Genomic DNA, 18163 nt, shown 5'->3' with positions numbered 1-18163 from the left:
GATGCCCACAGTGGTAACCTGCTGATTAACATAACCCCGGATCGTCTTCCTTCCCTGTCTCATGTCCCTGCTTCCAGGTTGTGGTCTCCCAGGCTAACCTCCCCAAAAAACTATTTGTATCCAGATCCTTGTCTCAGGGTCTGCTCCTGGGGAGGCCCGACCTAAAACACTGGTGCACAGAGATTAATATCTGCTGAATTTCAATTAATATCTACAGCTACTTCATGGAGGGCCAGGGCTAGAAGGCAGGGCTTTGGGCTTCCGGCATATCAACCAGATATGGTTGCTTCTTGAGACCCAGCACCACCTTACAGAATTGGTCTCAGGGCTTCTGGACTAAAAGAAGATGCTATAAATGAAACAAAATTGTTAGACAGCTGCTCTTGGCCTTTCAGGAACCCTGTCACCACCATAAGAAGAAGGAAATAGAAGGGAAAAAAAAGGACAGTAATTACCTAGCATGACGAAAGGGACTCCCAGGAAGGTGGAATTGTATTTCCCACCAGTCAGATTGATGATCCCAGCCGCGGTGAGGGTGGCAAGGCTTATGGTCACCAGCCCGAGCAGGCCCAGCCAGGGTTTGCTGCGGACGCAGTCTTGCATGGAGCAGCAGAGGATGGCCATGGTGACCACCAGGATCAGGCTGGTGACCAGGTAACGTTCCGATACACGGCTGGTCTTCTGGAAGTCTTCCCTCAGCGAGGAGGATGTGTAAGGGTACATTTTGACTTTGCTGTTAGATTTCTGGAACAGTCGGACGGTGTCACAGAAGCTGGACTCCCACCTCTCCGCCACCATGTCATTGAGACTGTTGATGGACTGCAGGTAGTAGGTGAGCTGGACGGCCTCTGCAGATTTCACTCGATCCTTGCTGTGCACAGTGACGCCTCCCAGCTGGTGCCCATTATAAACTGCCCTCCCATCTTTTAAGTGAGTGATCGGGTACGTGATAGCAAAATTGGTCCGGTTGGTGGCCCGAGCATTCTTTAGCTCCTCTAGGACATGCACGATGTCGTCCACAATGCAAGTCTTATCGTTATTCAGGATACAGATGTGAGCAAATGTGTAATTAAATCCAGGCCTTGGAACCTGGATCCTGGTTACAGCAGCATGCAACTATGGGGAAAAAAATGAAAGTCAGTGTTGATGACCAAAAATAAGACATTCCTAACTGACAGCTCTGTGGATCCAAAGGTCTCTATTTTTTTGTAGGGGAAGGGAAAGGGAGTCACTCATGCTATCTCCAAGCTAAAGAGTTCAAATGAAATGTTAGGACCTTACATCAGAACTGAGTAGTAAGGATGTAGGACACCCATCTGACTCGAGGGCCTCCTAGCGTGGTCCCTGGACCAGCAGCATCAGCACCACCTGGGGACTTGTCAGAAATGAAAATTCCCAGGCCCCATCTAAGACCTGGTAAGTCACACTCTCTGGGGTGGGGCCTAGGAATCTGGGTTTTCACAAACCCTCCAAGGGAGGCCGATACAGCTAAAGTTGGATGTTGTGTTCTTTAAGTGTGATTCAGTGGGTCTGTAACTATCTGAGAATCTCAACAGGTCTACCATTTAGTCTCCTCCTTGAAAATATAATGGCAAAAGTGAACTAAAGCACAAGTCCAAGCACAGAGGTCCTATGTAGGCTCATCCCTTGTGGCTGATTTGGAGGGCAGTGAAGTGATTTCCCCATTCAGTGCAATCACTCTGAGGCATATAAGACAAGCAGTTCACCTTGAGGATCCTTAGTCCTGCTTCTGCAGGAAGGGGGCTGTAGCTGCAGAGCTTGGCTGGGGTACAGGGCAGTCGTGCTAAGGAAGTGCAGCAGGATTTATTCTCTGAAGCTTGCCCTAAGCCAAATTTGCCATGCCCTGGTTCTGTATGCCTGTGATCCAGGTGCCCATGGGAATACAGACACTCATGTAACATCACCTACTACATACCCGGCACAGTTCCATGCCCTTCATACAGATTATGTCATTTAATCCTTACAAGAAACTGCAGTAGGTACAAGTACCCACCTTGTGTTACAAATGAGGAAACTAAGGCACAGGCAGGCCAAGTCACCTGCCCAAAGTCACACAGAGCTGGGCTGTCCCAGGCAGTCTGGCTCCAGCACTTGTCCTCCTAGCTCCTCGCCAGACACCTGCAGGTTGGCAGTGCCAACAGCTGGATAAATCCTGATTTGGGGCTTTCACCACCCCACCCCTAAGAAATTACAAGTGCTCCATCAAGTTCAGATATGTAAGAACATGTGTATTCTGTGTTCTAAGGTGAGAAAGTAAGGCCTTCTCCCTGTGAAATGAGGCCAGTCTCCAAAATGAGGCCAGTGGTGGCCATGTGAATTACACGAGCACACCTAGGGCCGTGCCGAGCACAGAGCACTCTCCTGAGCAGAGCTGGCCACTGTTCCACACCTGGTGAGTGGAGAACACTCCCCACAGAAAGGGAATGAAAGCCTCACACCCAGACTTGCAGCACAATGGTGCTGCACCATTGTGATTCATAACCTTCTGAGTGTCTCCATGACCCCGATAGATTTGCTTTGAAATCTGCTGTAGCTGGTTTATTTGCTAAGACATTTTGCTGTGCATGCCTGTGCCAGGGTGAATGGGATATTGATTATGGTTTTAGAAAATGTCTGAGGGGCACCAGCTGTCAAAGTCCTTTAGTTTGTGCAGAGCATGAGTTGTTAATCCTAATTCTCAGTGGCTCCTCCCTCACATCTCCTCATAGGCCACAACCCTGAGGTTCAGGAAACACTTCACTGTATTACATTTGGCTGAAATATTCTGTGTCCTTTCCTACACACACACACTTACACACACATGCAGAGTTGATGTCCCAGAGATACCTAGGAGACTGTTTTCACCAAACTCTAACCATATGCTAAATTTTTGTTTTGATGCTTTGGGATTGATGAGGAGCAGAATGACTCTAATGGTTTTAAACACTGAGAGTGTGTTTAGACACACCAAGAGTGTGTTCTAAGCTTGGTCCAGTGAGTTTTGATTAAAAGAACTCCTAACTATAAAAGAAAATTCCAAAATATGAAAGGTTACTGTGGAAGAGGGAAGAACCAAGAGGAGTTTAGTGACAAGAGAGAGTTAAAAGAAAGACTTTGGGGGAAAGATTCAGAATAGGCTAGAAAAGGAGTGGTATTGGAAGCATGCATATGTGTAATATTTAGTGCATTGTTTGTTCCCATGAACGGTCTAATAAATCTCCCTTGGAGTGATTACTAAATATGTCAAGAGAAAAAGATTGCCAAATAAGATGGTGTTAAGCCACAGGGCTGAACCCAATTATAGCAAGGGGATATTTTCCATCCATTCTCTGAGGCGACCATGCCACGCTGGGTGGGGAGTTGTAAACCATTTAGTGATCTGGCAGCCCTGTAGATCTACTGCTGGAACCCTTGAGACCACAGACCAAAGAAAGCAGACATGCTGTTAACCCCTGTACCACCAGCACATACGAGGGAGGCTTGGAAAGTGAGAACCTCAGTGAAGTTAGAGAGTGGAGGTTCCTTAACTCTCAGTACCAGAGCTGCTGCGGGATTCACCTGCTTTGAATTTCTGAAGGTCAGGTGGGTAGAACATGTGTCACTCTCGCTTCTCAGTGGCAGGGAGATGCTGGGTGACAAAACAGCCAGAGATGGGGTGTTGGCTGAAGCCACCCACCTGGCAGGGGGAGTCTGCGTGATTCTCCTGGGGGTAAAAGGGGAGTGGATAGTGAGAGGCTTGGAAAAGGAGAGTGGAGATTCCCTCCTGGGACTTCTGGAGTGGGTGTGGCTCTTCAGGGAGCCATGGGCACACACTCTGCACATGCTACTTTGGACTTCTTCCTGTATAGCGTTTTAGAATGCCCAGATTTACTTTCCTAAAGGAGCCCCACTCAGGACAGCAGACACATTAGTAGATGATCTTAGTCCATTTACAGGGGAAAATGGAAACCAGAGATCATGGCTATGTGTTGTCGTCATTGGTCTATACTTACTTTAAATTTCTGTACTGGAAAAGAAAAGCAAGATGAAAATGATGACAAGTTAGTTTACAGTGACTTCATCTTAGCCTTTAAATAAATTTTTGCTCTTAGGGGCAGAAGGGGGAAAGAAAGATAGGAAAACATCAAAGCGTGATAGTGAAATGGTTACCAACACACCTCAGTCTACAGAATGGACAGTCTCAATTGCTGCAAGCTTATTATTAGTTACAGACCCTTGGAAAGGAAAGGAGAGGGAAACATCGTGAAGTAATAGTCCTGACCCTTAATACAGTCTGGATCTGTCATGTGGCTCAACATAGAATCCATGTTTCTATAACTCTATAGATTTTTAGATTATTCACTCAACACACATTCAATAAGTACTCATCAAATCTACTGTATTGTCAATAGTAGGATAAATTCCATGAATTTAGGGTGCTCACACTTACATATGGAAAATCACATAAAAGATCTGATGTCCAAAACAAAGGAATGATCCTAACAGTAGACAATGCTGAGCACTCTAGCAAAGCATAATCCAGTGTCAGTCTTGATCACAATATGTTTATTGTATTTGCTGCCAAAGAGGCCAGTGTTTGTACATGTGTATGCTCAGTTGCATCTGACTCTTGTGATCCTATGAACTGTAGCCCACTGGGCTCCTCTGTCCATGGGATTTCCCAGGGAAGAATAGTGGGTTGCCATTTTCTTCTTCAGGGGATCTTCCCGACCCAGGGTCAAACCCATATATACTGCATTGGCAGGCGGATTCTTTAGCACTGAGCCACCTGGGAAGCCCCTCAAAGAGGCCAGACTGAATGTTAAATTGAGATTCATTCTAAGGCTCTGTTTACATTGTTATATTCTTTGCTCTCATTACCCTTCAGGTTAAGAATGATGATAGTAATAGTAACTAGTCTGCTTAGTACTCTCTATACAGTTTTCAATTTTATTCAATACAAGACCCTATGGAAATGGTTAAATCATTATTTCCATGATATAATTGGAACAACTGAGGCCTAGAGAATCTAGACCAGGACAGCTTTAGAACTTTAGTAAGGATGAAGAGGATGTGGAGAAGAATGAAGAATTGTCTGCCCACCTGGTTTACATGACCGGCCTTGATGTGACTGAGCTGCGGGGCAGCTGCACCTGGGTTTATGGGGTCCATTGAGAGAGACCAGAAATAATCCAAAGAGCCAACTTCATGTTTAGGCAGCAACGGAACATGCTGATGTGAACAAGTAATGAAGGATGGGTTTGAACTTACTGACTTTGCTTATTCTCCATCCAGCCTCTTCAGTTGCCAAAGAAAACTTTTAAAACAGACTTACCAAGCAAAGAGACTGTGGGGCATAATGGAATTCAGTAATAAGTTTTGAGTTGAAATCTGGCTTTTGCTGCTGAGATAGGAATGTCAGAGACCCTAGGAATGTCACTCTACTTCATATCTCAGATTTTTCAGTAAAAAACGGAGGTTGGTCCCACTAATCTCTGAGGACAGACCGTTTGGTTCTAACATGACATAATTCTAAGATGAGTGACATCCACAAAGTATACAATCAGATCCTCAGCAAGAGAAAGTTAACTCCATAAATATCAATTTGAGATTTATTACAGCTGCTTGAAGTATGCTTTTTCAACACACTGAAGTACTTTTTAGGTCAATGACATATCTGATAGTAGATGAAACCCAGAAAGAAAACCACATGGTAGGGAAAAATAGGTTTACTGGAGAGAAAAAAAAAAACAAAAAGATTCCCTCCTCTGAGTGATTTCCCGGGCTGGGGAGGCACTGACTTTTATAATCCCCTTCTGCCAGAGCCTGGGACAAAGCCAGTGTGGGCTGCTGGGCACGACAGGCCAGAGTCTCATTTCCTCTCTGCCTCTCCTTGGCACAGGCAGATCTTCCTCAGAAGACAGCAGGGGCACCTTGTCGAGGAGAGTACAGAGGGATCCAGGAGGAAGTGTCTGCTCCTGAGTGGTAATTAACATAGGAAAAATACCTGTGGGTTCAGAAGAGCTCTTCCGACACCTTCCAGCTTTTTTTGTATTTGTTTCATGTTGAAAAGGGGGGACAGATAAAGGTGGAAGGCCATCCTGCCAGGCAGGGCAATTAACACCCTCTGCTATCCTCCAGAAAGCTCAGCTGCACTGAGGCTGTGAGGAGGGTGCAGGTCCCCAGGGGTATCAGTCTGGTGACACCACCTTTATGGGCTGCCTTCCTTTCCCTATCTTACCTTGCCGTTCCCTCCTTTTGCTACTCCCAAATAAGCTGCTCATGGGAAAACAGTTGAAAAGGGGAAATTGTTGGTTTGCTTGTCTAACCTAACCTACATTATTTGCCCCCAAATACTTCCTTTGAAGTGACATGAGATCAAAACTGCTTCAGAATGCTTTCAAGGAATATCAGGATTTCACCCCTAAGTGAAGCGTTTTATTCACTGAACCCCTCCAGATTCCATGCCTTGATCAGGGTTGATATTCTGCCCCTGTTGAGGGGGTAGGAACAGACTGGCAAGGTGTTCTCCCCCAGGACACAAGAAAACACCTTGAAGTGGATGGGTCTGGTCGTTGCAGTTCATCAATTACGCTAGTTCTGTTCTGTAGCTGCATGATCTCACTCTCACCCACTCTCTTTCCTCTTCTTTTAATAGAAATGCATTACATCAGAACATCAGTCGCAAGTTGGGGATTGTTACTGTGATTCATTTGTAGTGCAGCCAAAAGCAAGTTAGTCATCCCTTAATAAGTGAACAGAAATATCATTCTGCCTTTGAAACATAACATGTTCAGAGGATACCGAATTTAAGCTGTGGATATAGCTAAACAAATGACTGTCTATCCACACGCTTCCTCTACCCATGTGTGCCCGCTGTCATGCTGACCTGCTCCAGTGACAGGAGACAAATGGTCACCTTTGTCAGTACTGCAGAGCCAGTGCAGGTCTGAGAGAGTGGAATGTTTCTGTTTTTCTCCTTGTTTTACCAGGGGGTAAACACTGTACTGTGGGTACTGACACTTTTAAAAGCCCCACATTATAATTCCCTGAACAGGTTGTTTTGTCTTTGCAGTTCTGACTGGAAAGACACTGTAGCTCTGGATTTGAAGCAAATAAATCTGAGATTTTCAAAACAAAATATAGTCATGACGAAGGAAAAGACAACTGCAATATCTCATTGTGACTTTTGCCTGACTCCATGTTGCTCTGGATGAGAAAGAATATGATGAACCACAGGTTCAATACTCTCTTTTTTCCCCATAGCCTGGGAAGAAATTTGATTTGTACTTGACTATTAAAATTCCTTGATAGGAAGAATCCTGGAAATCTCTAAAGTTAAACTTTCTGATAAGAGTGGTTATTTTTGAATCCTGCTGTTCTTACTTGACTTTCATGGTCAAGCTTAAACTCTGCTTGAGCAAGTTTGTGGGTCATGAGTTTTGCTAGGTAACTCTAAGAGAACAGGGCACTCTCAGAAATGGGAGAATGTTAACGCTGATTGGCTAAGAGGCAAAGAGAAGTCCCAAAGAGCCAAATGCCTGGGGAACTGGCAACAACAGTGTTAGGATTTGGTCAGGAGATCACAAATAACTATGCAAGGGACAGGAAAACAAAAAGAACACCAAGGACATCTAGGTATGGAGAACAACTGTGAACCTAAGTGGAAAAACCACTGGATTGGGAATCAGAAGAATTCCATTTGGGTTCATCCCCATTCTGGGTTGGGGACCATGAGTTAGAGATAAATAAAAAATGAACTTTTGAAAACATATACCATGCCACTTCGCTGCCCTCAATTCTCCAGTGATTCCTCATCATGCTGAGAGCAAAAATTCAAGTCCCGACTGTAGCCAGCAAGATGAGGCATTGCCCTAGGTGATTTCTCCGGATTCGTATCTTATGGTGCCCTAGTTATATGGCCTTTGTCATAACTCTGCCTGGAACATCTTTCTTTCACTTCCCTCCTCAAATTTAATCATCTTCTCTGACCTCAGCCTGAATTAAAAAAAAAAAAGTCCCTGGCCATCACTATCTTGGCTTAAGTTTTTCATGACACCTGTTATGATATGGCATTCCATGATGCACCTCTTTGTTTCTTTTTTCTGCTGGCCCCACTAGAATCGGTGTTTTACCATGCTGGAGTGTTTATCTCTTTGGTCCACTTCTACCTTTCTATTATGTAGGATAGTTCCTGGAACGTATACTCAATAGTTATATAGTATACATGTGACTATAATAATCTTGTGAGTGAGTAGATTTTAGTCTGTCTCATGGTCATGATGAGGGTCCATGAGGTGATAGATCTGCATGCATTTTGTAAACTCTGGAGGGCCACACACATGTAGTTATTCTTCAGCAGGGAAGCATGGAGTGGTGAGTGTCTTCTAGCTGTCCAGATACAACCCTAAAGTTGATTCCCAGTTTTCCTGGAGCTTGTGATATTTCCTGTGATTTGACATCTTGTGCTTTAGTGGGAAGGACATGAGGTCAGAAAACCACCAGTTCAAACCCTGTCTATTGTTCTAGCTATGAGACCATAGCCAACACAGATAGCTGCCCTGTCTCCTTACCACTTCAGTGCACACCAGCCCTCTTTCCAGCCTGATGTGGAAATAATGAGGTATTAACATACTGTCCCAATCCCAAGAGGCCTGGATTGATGACTAAAAACAGTTTGTGTATAAATAGCCCAGCTCCCTTGTCCCCAAGGTGGGTTGACTCTGTGGCATATGTTCCTCATTGGCTCCTGGAGTTCCCCAGTGGGATTGAGCCCCAGTTGCCCACAGAGCCACCAGCTGGACAGTGTCCCCTTAACTCACCTCTTCCCTTCCCTGTCTTATGTGGCCATTCTCTGACCAGAGCTTCACAAAGTTGTATTCCAAGATACTACTCACATCAATTTCTTGACTCTGCGACAACTTTGGGGGTAACCCAAACTAAGCTTCAGGCATTTAATTCAGTTTCATTATCTGTAAAGGGGGGATAAACCTGATCTCATAGGATCATTGTGAAGATCAAATGTGATAACATATAAAAGGTGTCTGATCTAGCATTCAATATTGGGTTAAACCATATGAAGTTGCCACTTCTATAGGTAAAAGAGTGGGTCAGTGTTGGCAATTTTATGTGGCTCACTAAGCTTCAGTGAGGGTCTGTTCTTTCCCCATTCTAGCCCCTCCTCCTTTCCAAAAGTCCTGTCAGAACCAGAGCTCCCTGTGGGGTGGGAGGAACAGATTTATATTTGGTTTCCAAGGGCCAGTTTGGTGGTCGCGGACAGGCTTTTAGGAAAAAGACAACAATTCTGGGTAGAATATCAACTCATTCCCTTTTACAAGGGAGTGAGGCTTGCAGATATTGTGGCTATGAGTCCCTGCATGCAACTGCAATGCATGCTTTTAGCAGATTTATCTTAAGAGAAAAAATGCCACATAACCCACACCCTTGAAATATTTGAAACTGCAGATAATTAATAACAACATTAAATCTACAAAATGATGAGCAAGTGTCTCTATCAGATGAGATCTTTGACAATTGTTTTTCTCCTTCAAAGGATTCACTGTTTCTAAGGGGCACGGAGCAAGGAAGAAGTTCCACCTTATGACATGGTGATGGCACTCCTGAATGGTGGACCAGAGTGAGTACTTGATTTAGTTCATAAAAGAGTGTGTTACTTGATAGCAGTTTTTCTTCCTGAAATGTTTTTTCTCTGTCTTCCAATCTGCTGACCTTACAAAGCTACTGACCTTAAAAGTCACAGGGGTGTTTCAGCTGCTGCCTTCCTTTTTGGGATCTGAAAAGAGGTCCTACAGAGCAAATGGTTGATGCCATGACAGTTTCTATGATTCAGCTTGCCAGGGCTTTGACCTTTCTGGGAGGTGTGAATGTTGGTGGCCTAGTGTGGGTGCAATTGCCAGCCGTGACTCTTAGTAGATGTGGGATCCTGAACACTAAGCTGTTAGTAGCTCTTTCTGTGCCTTAGCTTCCTCATCAGTAAAATGGGGTCAGTCACAGGACCCATCTCCTTATGGTTGCTAGAGGAAAAGTGAGAAACTGAATATAAACTACTCAATTTGGTCTCTGACACACAAGTGGTACCCAGTAGAGGTTTGTTAGCAAAAATGAAAATGAGCCAGCGAAAAACCCCTTTTCTATCCTCTGGTTTGACTTGTCTCCCTTAATATTTTTCTTTAACCCATAGAACTTTCTCAGTTGTTCTTGAAAAGTTGGCCAAAACGTTCATTCAGTTACTGAATATATTGTTCAATGAAGTTCTTGGTGAACACAAAAAAATGTCTTTTATTTTTATTTAAAACCAAAGGGACTTTTTGGCCAACCCAATATAGTCAAGGAAATGTATAGGTGACAGATTTTTGCTCACATCTGTACTGAGAGACTAAAGAGTAAACAGGGTTAATAGTACATCAGTACAAATATCTTAAGAGAAGACCTGGATGGTACATGTTTATAAGTTAGCACTCCCTAATTCCAGATAAGCTCCCAGCCTAAAACCACTCAACCTTTTCCATGTTAGCTCCCAGTTAGATTACCATGAGCATCCGACTAGGCTCTATGGCAGGTGGGCAAAAGAAGGAACCTAAAAGGTGTTAATTGCCTGCAAAGGGTTGGGCTTTGTAAGAGGTCACTGTTATACTGCATTTACAGGTGAGGAAACTGAGCCTCAAGGAACTTATGTAACTTGCTCACAGTCACACATTTAGTAAGGCTTCCTAGGTGGCTTAGTGGTAAAGAATCCGCCTGCCAATGCAGGATACACAGGATCGGGAAGATCCTCTGGTGAAGGGAATGGCAACCCACTCCAGTATTGTTACCTGGAAAATGCCATGGACAGAGGACTCATGGATTGGCAGGCTATAATCCAGGAGTCACAAAGAGTTGGACATGATTGAGCACACATGCACACATTTAATAAGAGGATCAGCCCAGATTGAAATCCTGGGCTCAGAAGATTGTCCCCTCATGGGAGTTCTTTTGACAGTGTCAAGACTTTGCCCCTCTTATCTCTGCTTTGACCATCTGAATATTGATAAACCTGTTTGGTGGTATTAGGCCTAAGCACAGTCAAGCCACAGGATGACATGGTTAGCAGCAGCTATGAATTAAAAGTGGTGATGATGTAACAAAGTCAAGGGGTCAAACATGACTGAGCACCAGGATCCCAATGTTTACTGACCAGTGAGGCCCAGCGAATGCCAGGTATCTGTGACAGAGACCTCAGAGGGAAGCTGCATTCTTGGTCCTAGTTACAGGCACATTGCCCCGAGCTGGAGATGAGCACCACAGGTGTATGATGAAGCAAGCGTCTCATCAGTCCAGATAGCATCTTTTGCATCCTGTATGTTTTCTGTGTGATCCCACCCCTACCCCATACACACACACACACACACAGGGAAAAAGAAAAAAATGTATTACAGGACATATTTGTGGAAAGAGCTGGCAATTTGGGGATTTATTGCAAAACATCAGGTTGCAGCTGGGGGTTCCTACAGGATTTGGGTATCATCCCTCCCCAAAGGCAGTTTAACATCAGAATATAAATGCTCCGTGAGGGCAGGGACTCTGTTTCGCTCCATCCTGTCTCCCTGGCACATAGAGGAAGCCCAGCAAAGCCATGCCACCTGAGCCTTCAATGTTTGTTCCTTCTTGATGATTTATATTTTCTCTGGTGACATTGAATGATACTTCATTTGTACCCAAAGGCTACTGTGCTACATGCATATCATTTCCATCTTAAATAAACAGATGACATTGAATTTAATCCTGTCACTTACACACTGCAGACAAATGGCTGACCTCATTAGACAAATGGATATGGTTAGACTATAATCTACAAAATACAAACGCAGAGAAACAATTTAGGTAGGAGAGATTGGGTTCTGAAATAATTATGTGTTATGCTTAATTATAGAGTAGTTTGAAGTTTTTCTAGTGTTTTTATTTGTTGGATTTCTTTTTTTGGAGAGGGAAAAGTTTTTTTTAAAACACAGAAAAGTTTAGAGACTAATATAAAAAACTCCCATGTACCTATATCCGGTGTCATGTCTGTTCGAAGATTCTGCCTGCTGTTAATGCTGTCCATGGGTAGGGTGACCATATAATTTATCATGCAAACTGGAACACTTTTGAGAGTGCAAGAGAGGGGCAGTAATTTCATAGCAACACCAGGCACAGAGTGGGATCATCGTAAGCAAAGCAGAATGTTCTCCCTACTTGTGCAGTCTCAGAGGATGTGAGCATTGATGTTACCTCATCTATTTATGCCTCATGGTGGCTGTAAAATGGCAGTCCTTTGGTTTTTTGTTTTGGCTCTGTTGGGTCTTCATTGTGGTGCATGAGCCCTTCATTGAAGCACATAGGCTTCTCATTGCAGTGGCTTCTCTTGTTGCAGAGCACAGGCTCTAGAGTGCGTGGGTTCAGGAGGTGTAGCATGCAGGTAGAGTTGCCCTGCGGCATATGGGATTTTAGTTCCCTGACGAGGGATTGGACCCATTTTCCCTGCATTGGAAAGCAGACTGTTAACCACTGGACCTCAAGGGAAGTACTGAGATGGAAGTCCTTTGGTTTGCAGACCCATCACTGCTGATGGAACCTAGACTGTTGCATGTGATGCTACCCTGTCATCAGACAGGCCTCTGGGAATCTGAAGAAACTCCTTCTGTCTCTTAACTACTTTCAATCACACCTCCCTTCCCAGCATTGCGACTTCCTTCCATCCACATCAAGGCTCTGATGTTTTACAAGATTCAGCTCTCATGTAGCCCAGTTCTTTTCACTACTGCAGAGGCAGAGTGCATCCACAGCACCTTTAGAACATTCCATCCACCTGCCCTGAGCACACTGACCTTGCTGGAATCCACAGAGCACTTCCCTTTGGTTGTCTCAGTGACATGTGGCTTCATCCAGCCAGGAGCAGAGGTTGCTTTTACATCCAAAGGTGTCACTCTGGGTGATTCTATCTTGATGTAATATGCCAACAGTGGCTCACAGACTTGGCTGAAAAAGTTTCTTAAAGGCTCCCAGATGTGAAGTCTGTGATGAGTCTCAGGCAGGTGGCAGGTGGGAGGCCAGAGAGTTTTTGCTTTGTTGGGAGTTAGAGGTCATAGAGAGAAAGTCTTAGGCATTTGATCACCAATTAGAGCAGTGGGCCATCTACTCAACAGGTACTAAGTCTCCACACTATGCTGGACATTAATATAAGCCCTGGGGAGGTAAAGAATATTATGATGTAGTTTTACCCTCAATAAACTTAGAGTCTAGTGGAGGGACTTTAGATAGATTCTTAGAATTGGTTAGGAGAATGAAGTGTTAAAATTCTGTGATAGGAGTAGCCAAAGGATGTAACAGGGGTATAGGGAATCTAACATGTTGGGGTGTGTGTATTTATTTGTGTGTAGCCATGGTGGGGGGTCAATGAAATACAAATATGGAGAGGAGATGGGCCAGATGATGAAGGATCTTCCCATTCAACCATTTAATGCATATGTTTTAGTCACTGTTAGTAAATCTTACATCAAGCTATGTGAACAAGATAGATATGGCTTCATCCATGCCTGCCAATGCAGGAGACACAAGAGACATGGGTTCAATCCCTGGGTTGGGAAGATACCTTGGAGAAAGAAATGGCAACCTACTCCAGTATTCTTGCCTGGAGAATCCCCATGGACAGAGGAGCCTGGTGAGCTACAGTCCATGGGGTTAAAAAGAGTCAGACACGACTGAGTGACTGAATAACAACAACAACCTACACGAACCTTGCTGACACCAGATAGATATGGCTTTCCCCTCACAGAACATCCGCCCTATGGGAGATACAGACAAGCAGTGAGGCAATAACAAAATCTGCATGGAGTTCTAGGATGTGGGAAATACTGGATATTAAGGGCAGGGCACCTCTCCCAGGTGGCTCAGTGGTAAAGAACCTGCCATGATCTTCTGGATCACATGCCCTTTGAATCTCCTTCCCCTTTGTCTCACTACCCTGCATCCCTTCTGGTTGCCCTGTAACTCCCAAATAAACTACCTTTACTTGATTACTTGATTTCCAATACTTTGACCACCTAATGTGAAGATCTGACTCACTGGAAAAGACTCTGATTCTGGGAAAGATTGAAGGCAGGAGGAGAAGGGGATGACAGAGGATGAGATGGTTAGATAGCATCACCAACTCAATGGACATGAGTTTGAGCAAACTCCAGGAGATAGTGAAGGACAGGGAAGCCTGCCGTGCTACAGTCCATAGGGTCACAAAAAGCTGGACACAACTGAGTGACTGAACAAGAAAAACAACAAAAACAACTTGATTTATTTTAAGGTCTGCTTCTGGGGGACCCCAAACCAAGACATCTAATAATGCTCAAAGTGACTTAGCTGGTGGTCAAGTGGCTAAAATTCTACACTTCCAATGTAGGGGGCATGGGTTTGATCCCTGGTTAGGGGGAGGGAGTCCCAGATGCCACATTGCACTGCCAAAAAAAAAACCCAAAATCCTTCAAGAAGACAGAGCAATCCTAATAATGCTCAAAGCCTTTGGAATTAATGTTTTCTAATATACCAAATTCAGACTTAAATTGAAGAAAGTAGGGAAAACCACTAGACCATTCAGGTATGACCGAAATCAAATCCCTTATGATTATACAGTGGAAGTGAGAAATAGATTTAAGGGCCTAGATCTGATAGATAGAGTGCCTGATGAACTATGGAATGAGGTTCGTGACATTGTACAGGAGACAGGGATCAAGACCATCCCCATGGAAAAGAAATGCAAAAAAGCAAAATGGCTGTCTGGGGAGGCCTTACAAATAGCTGTGAAAAGAAGAGAAGCGAAAAGCAAAGGAGAAAAGGAAAGATATAAGCATCTGAATGCAGAGTTCCAAAGAATAGCAAGAAGAGATAAGAAAGCCTTCTTCAGCGATCAATGCAAAGAAATAGAGGAAAACAACAGAATGGGAAAGACTAGGGATCTCTTCAAGAAAATTAGAGATACCAAGGGAACATTTCATGCAAAGATGGGCTCGATAAAGGACAGAAATGGTATGGACCTAACAGAAGCAGAAGATATCAAGAAGAGGTGGCAAGAATACACAGAAGAACTGTACAAAAAAATCTTCATGACCCAGATAATCACAATGATGTGATCACTGACCTAGAGTCAGATATCCTGGAATGTGAAGTCAAGTGGGCCTTAGAAAGCATCACTATGAACAAAGCTAGTGGAGATGATGGAATTCCAGTTGAGCTATTTCAAATCCTGAAAGATGATGCTGTGAAAGTGCTGCACTCAATATGCCAGCAAATTTGGAAAACTCAGCAGTGGCCACAGGACAGGAAAAGGTCAGCTTTCATTGCAATCCCAAAGAAAGGCAATGCCAAAGAATGCTCAAACTACCGCACAATTGCACTCATCTCACACGCTAGTAAAATGCTTAAAATTCTCCAAGCCAGGTTTCAGCAATACATGAACTGTGAACTTCCTGATGTTCAAGCTGGTTTTAGAAAAGGCAGAGGAACCAGAGATCAAATTGCCAACATCCCTTGGATCATGGAAAAAGCAAGAGAGTTCCAGAAAAACATCTATTTCTGCTTTATTGACTGTGCCAAAGCCTTTGACTGTGTGGATCACAATAAACTGTGGAAAATTCTGAAAGAGATGGGAATACCAGACCACCTGACCTGCCTCTTGAGAAACCTATATGCGGGTCAGGAAGCAACAGTTAGAACTGGACATGGAACAACAGACTGGTTCCAAATAGGAAAAGGAGTATGTCAAGGCTGTATATTGTCACCCTGCTTATTTAACTTATATGCAGAGTACATCATGAGAAACGATGGGCTGGAAGAAGCACAAGCTGGAATCAAGATTGCTGGGAGAAATATCAAAAACCTCAGCTATGCAGATGATACCACCCTTTTGGCAGAAAGTGAAGAGGAACTAAAAAGCATCTTGATGAAAATGAAAGAGGAGAGTGAAAAAGTTGGCTTAAAGCTCAACATTCAGAAAACAAAGATCATGGCATCCGGTCCCATCACTTCATGGGAAATAGATGGGGAAATGGTGGAAACAGTGTCAGACTTTATTTTTTGGGGCTCCAAATCACTGCAGATGGTGACTGCAACCATGAAATTAAAAGACGCTTACTCCTTGGAAGGAAAGTTATGACCAACCTAGATAGCATATTCAAAAGCAGAGGCATTACTTTGCCAACAAAGGTCTGTCTAGTCAAGGCTATGGTTTTTCTAGTGGTCATGTATGGATGTGAGAGTTGGACTGTGAAGAAGGCTGAGTGCCGAACAATTGATGCTTTTGAACTGTGGTGTTGGAGAAAACTCTCGAGAGTCCCTTGGACTGCAAGGAGATCCAACCAGTCCATTCTGAAGGAGATCAGCCCTGGGATTTCTTTGGAAGGAATGATGCTAAAGCTGAAACTCCAGTACTTTGGCCACCTCATGCGAAGAGTTGACTCATTGGGAAAGACTCTGATGCTGGGAGGGATTGGGGGCAGGAGGAGAAGGGGACGACAGAGGATGAGATGGCTGGATGGCATCACTGACTCGATAGCTGCGAGTCTGAGTGAACTCCGGGAGTTGGTGATGGACAGGGAGGCCTGGCGTGCTGCGATTCATGGGGTCGCAAAGAGTCAGACATGACTGAGCGACGGAACTGAACTGAATATCCTCAAAACACTGCACCATTCTAAAACCACCCAATCCCCAGTTTCTTGTGTATTCACGAATTGGTTGTGTCAAAACTCAACCCTTAGGGAGTAAATTTATGATCTTTTGAGCTTCTCTTCATATTGTCTTTTGATGGTGGAAACATTTCTTCAATGTTGGCAACTTGTGTGCAGTAGGTATGCAGCAAACATTTCTCAAGGGGCTCTGCTGTGTTCATAAATGTCAATGTCTGGATGCTGCCAACAGCACTTCTCCCTTGTCTGGGGCATAGTCCAGTCTTTTCATTAAGGTTGAGTCCAAGGTATATTGATGACAAGAATGCACCATAACTCCTCAAGAAAGGACAAGGCCTGCATCCTGCCAGGAATGGAGAGCTATGAGATGACATGCTCTCTCATCTTTCTTCTTGCTGATGATAAAGGAAGCAGGCATTTCTTTATTTGAAAAAAAAAAAAAAAAAAGACCACTCAGAGACACAGTTAACAGCCTCTTTGCATCCTTCTAGAACATCTTAGCAGGTAAGGTCTTGGGCTTCAGTGTTCTCTGTTGACAGCAAGTGCTGGAATATTGCCCAAGTTGGATGAGAGTCCCTATCTTTACATTTCTGGATTTCTGCTCTCACAGAGGTAGGTGTGTGGGAGAGACAGCTGATGTGTTCACTGGATTCCTTCCCAGGCAGTGATGTGCTGGTGGAGGCAAATTCTTCATGCATTGGCAACGCTGCCAGGACAGGTGTTGAAAGCCTCCATGATGGCGGCATGTTGGATGTCAGTAAAACTGAGCTGATTGGTCTGCCAAGATTCAGACAGCTTTCCTTCATGTCGGTCCTCACCACTGGGGAACACTCTGCACTGCTGGGAGGGTGGTCACGTCTGCCTTAATTAACAGGGTCACTGAATAAAATGTGTATGTGTGTTCACTGTTCATTATTGAGGCATAACGTGTATACAGGGATAGGCACAAATCCTAAGTGGACAGCTCAATGAATTTTATATATGCCTACCTATATAAACATTGCTCGGATCAAGACACTGAACATCCACAGCACCCAGAAGGCCCCCTTGTGCCCCTTCTGGTCAGTACCTGCACAAACCCCCGGAGGAAAGTTATTCTGACTTCTATCAACATTGATTACCTTTGCTTATTCTTGAGTTTCCAATAAATGGAATCAGGCATTATGTACAGCTGACCCCTGAATAACATAGGTTTGAACTGCATGGATCCACATACATTCAGGCTTTTTTTTCAGGAAATATCAATACATTCTATAGTACTGCATGACCTGTGGTTGGCTGAATCTGTGGATGGAGAACCATGACTTTGGGAGGTCAAACTGTAAAGTTATATATGGATTTTCAATCATGCCGAGGGTCGGTGTCCCTAATCCCTGTGTTGTTCAAAGGTCAACTGTACTCTTTTGTGTCTGCCTTCTTTGACTCAGACCGTGGCCTAAGATTCATCCATATTGTGTTTATAGCTTACAGTTTAATTT

The 18163-nt window shown here is 44.0% G+C and overlaps 1 protein-coding gene across 1 annotated transcript in view; it reads right to left on the bottom strand.

Moving 5' to 3' along the window:
• Positions 1-18163, bottom strand: part of PTCHD1 (patched domain containing 1) — a 58394-nt gene that overhangs the window by 18154 nt on the left and 22077 nt on the right. Inside the window, exon 2 of the mRNA XM_006054182.4 lies at positions 456-1116. Within this exon, the coding sequence (XP_006054244.1) occupies positions 456-1116 (661 nt within the window). The remainder of the gene's footprint in view (positions 1-455; positions 1117-18163) is intronic.

The sequence above is a fragment of the Bubalus bubalis genome, chromosome X (genome assembly GCF_019923935.1).
Source record: "Bubalus bubalis isolate 160015118507 breed Murrah chromosome X, NDDB_SH_1, whole genome shotgun sequence".
Lineage (NCBI taxonomy): Eukaryota > Metazoa > Chordata > Mammalia > Artiodactyla > Bovidae > Bubalus > Bubalus bubalis.
Note: the sequence above shows the minus strand (reverse complement) of the source record. Positions and strands in the feature narration are given on the sequence as shown.